Genomic DNA, 1,919 nt, shown 5'->3' with positions numbered 1-1,919 from the left:
CTGCTGGGGTTGCTAGGTAACGGGCGGAACTCTGCTGGGGTTGCTAGGTAACGGGTGGAACTTTGCTGGGGTTGCTAGGTAACGGGCGGAACTCTGAAATATTTGTTTTAGTTTATGAAGCGATTTATAGATCTACTGCTTGTTGCAGGTCTAGATTAACTTATTGCCTAAAAACAGCCGAGTGAGTTTAGAAGCAGTAAAAACTCAAATGGAAGAATAAAAACATGAAAAGTAAATTTTTCATCACAGTTCTCCATCTGTGTGACCTCTGACCTGCTGAAGCCTCTGCGAGGCGCTCAGGGAACAGAGGGCGGCCTCCATCTGAGCAGCCAGGGTGGCCCCTTCCTGGAGCTGCTGCTGCAGGGCCTGGAGGTCTCCAAGATGGCCGACGGCCTGGTGGCCCCCCTCGGGAGCGCCGCCCTGCTGGGCGCAGACAGCTGCAGGAAAACCAGGGAGAAATGAAGAGCTGCAGGCCTGAGATCTGGTACAGTCTGAACATCAGCCTGACCTGGATCAGCCGTCTGGGGCGGAGGAAGCCGAGACGGAGCAGCAACGGGGCCGCTGTCTCTGATTGGCCCGCTGATTGGGCCGCTGTCTCTGATTGGGCCGCTGTCTCTGATTGGCCCGCTGATTGGSCCGCTGTCTCTGATTGGCCCGCTGTCTCCGATTGGCCCGCTGATTGGGCCGCTGTCTCTGATTGGCCCGCTGATTGGCCCGCTGTCTCTGGTTGGGCCGCTGATTGGCCCGCAGTCTCTGATTGGCCCGTTGTCTCTGATTGGCCCGCTGTCTCTGACGGGCGGAGAAACGTCTTCACCTGCAGAACAGAAACATCTCCTGTTGGGAAACGCTGACAGGTTTGGTGTTTTCCTGATAGACGAACTGACCGCTGAAGAGTCGCCTCCTGGCTGCAGGCTGGCTGCTCAGCTGCTGCTTCAGCTGGATGTGAAGCTCTCTGGGGTCAAAGGTCACTGGCAGAGAGCCATTAGCCACCTCACCTGCTCAGCAACACAAAGTGTAGGGAATCAGTCCGAACAGGGAGCCGAGGTAAGCAGCAAATCAGATTTACGTTAGCTTAAATGCTGCCTTGGACGGGATGCTAAGGTTTGAATCTGATTGATTACACAGATTTTAACATTTAGCTAAAGTTTGACAACTTTCTAAATGATTCCAGTGGATAAAAAAGGCCCTTTGTGTTCACACGCTCCTGAATCTGACGGGAAAGCTACCTGCGCTAACAGAGACTTTAAACGATCTGATTGGACGACTGATGTGTTCGAGTTGTGCTAAAGGGAGTTAGCCTGTCAGTGAAGCTATGCTAGCCTAACACAGCATCTCAATGCTAACATGTAGCAGCTAACGCTAACGTCAGCGTCAGCATTGCTAAAGAAGGATGTTAGAAACAGAACCTTTCATCTTTGTTGCTCTTCAGTCATTTAACAGTAAAAATAGGAAATTAATCTGGTTTCAGTCCAGATCTGAGTTTCTTCTGCGTGATGAGACAGTCCTGGTCCGGGTTCTGGTCCTGGTTCTGGTCCGGGTTCTGGTCCTGGTTCTGGTCCTGGTTCTGGGTCTGGTTCTGGTTCTGGTTCTGGTCCTGGGTCTGGTCCGGGTTCTGGTCCTGGTTCTGGTCCTGGTTCTGGTCCTGGGTCTGGTCCTGGTTCTGGGTCTGGTTCTGGTTCTGGTTCTGGTCCTGGGTCTGGTCCTGGTTCTGGTCCTGGTTCTGGTCCTGGTTCTGGTCCTGGGTCTGGTCCTGGTTCTGGGTCTGGTTCTGGTTCTGGTTCTGGTCCTGGGTCTGGGTCTGGTCCTGGTTCTGGTCCTGGTTCTGGTCCTGGTTCTGGTCCTGGGTCTGGTCCTGGTTCTGGTTCTGGTTCTGGTTCTGGTTCTGGTCCTGGGTCTGGGTCTGGTCCTGGTTCTGGTCC

The 1,919-nt window shown here is 53.6% G+C and overlaps 1 protein-coding gene across 1 annotated transcript in view; it reads right to left on the bottom strand.

Moving 5' to 3' along the window:
• The window catches only part of LOC103463242 (myomegalin-like), a 39,297-nt gene that overhangs the window by 4,315 nt on the left and 33,063 nt on the right, over window positions 1-1,919 (bottom strand). The window contains exons 23-25 of the mRNA XM_017304244.1: window positions 885-995; window positions 509-814; window positions 274-437 (exon numbers count right to left, since the gene is read on the bottom strand). Of these exons, the coding sequence (XP_017159733.1) occupies window positions 274-437; window positions 509-814; window positions 885-995 (581 nt within the window). The remainder of the gene's footprint in view (window positions 1-273; window positions 438-508; window positions 815-884; window positions 996-1,919) is intronic.

This window comes from Poecilia reticulata, linkage group LG4 (genome assembly GCF_000633615.1).
Source record: "Poecilia reticulata strain Guanapo linkage group LG4, Guppy_female_1.0+MT, whole genome shotgun sequence".
NCBI classification, from domain to species: domain Eukaryota; kingdom Metazoa; phylum Chordata; class Actinopteri; order Cyprinodontiformes; family Poeciliidae; genus Poecilia; species Poecilia reticulata.
The sequence above is the reverse complement of the archived record's forward strand: the minus strand, read 5'-3'. Positions and strand labels throughout refer to the sequence as shown.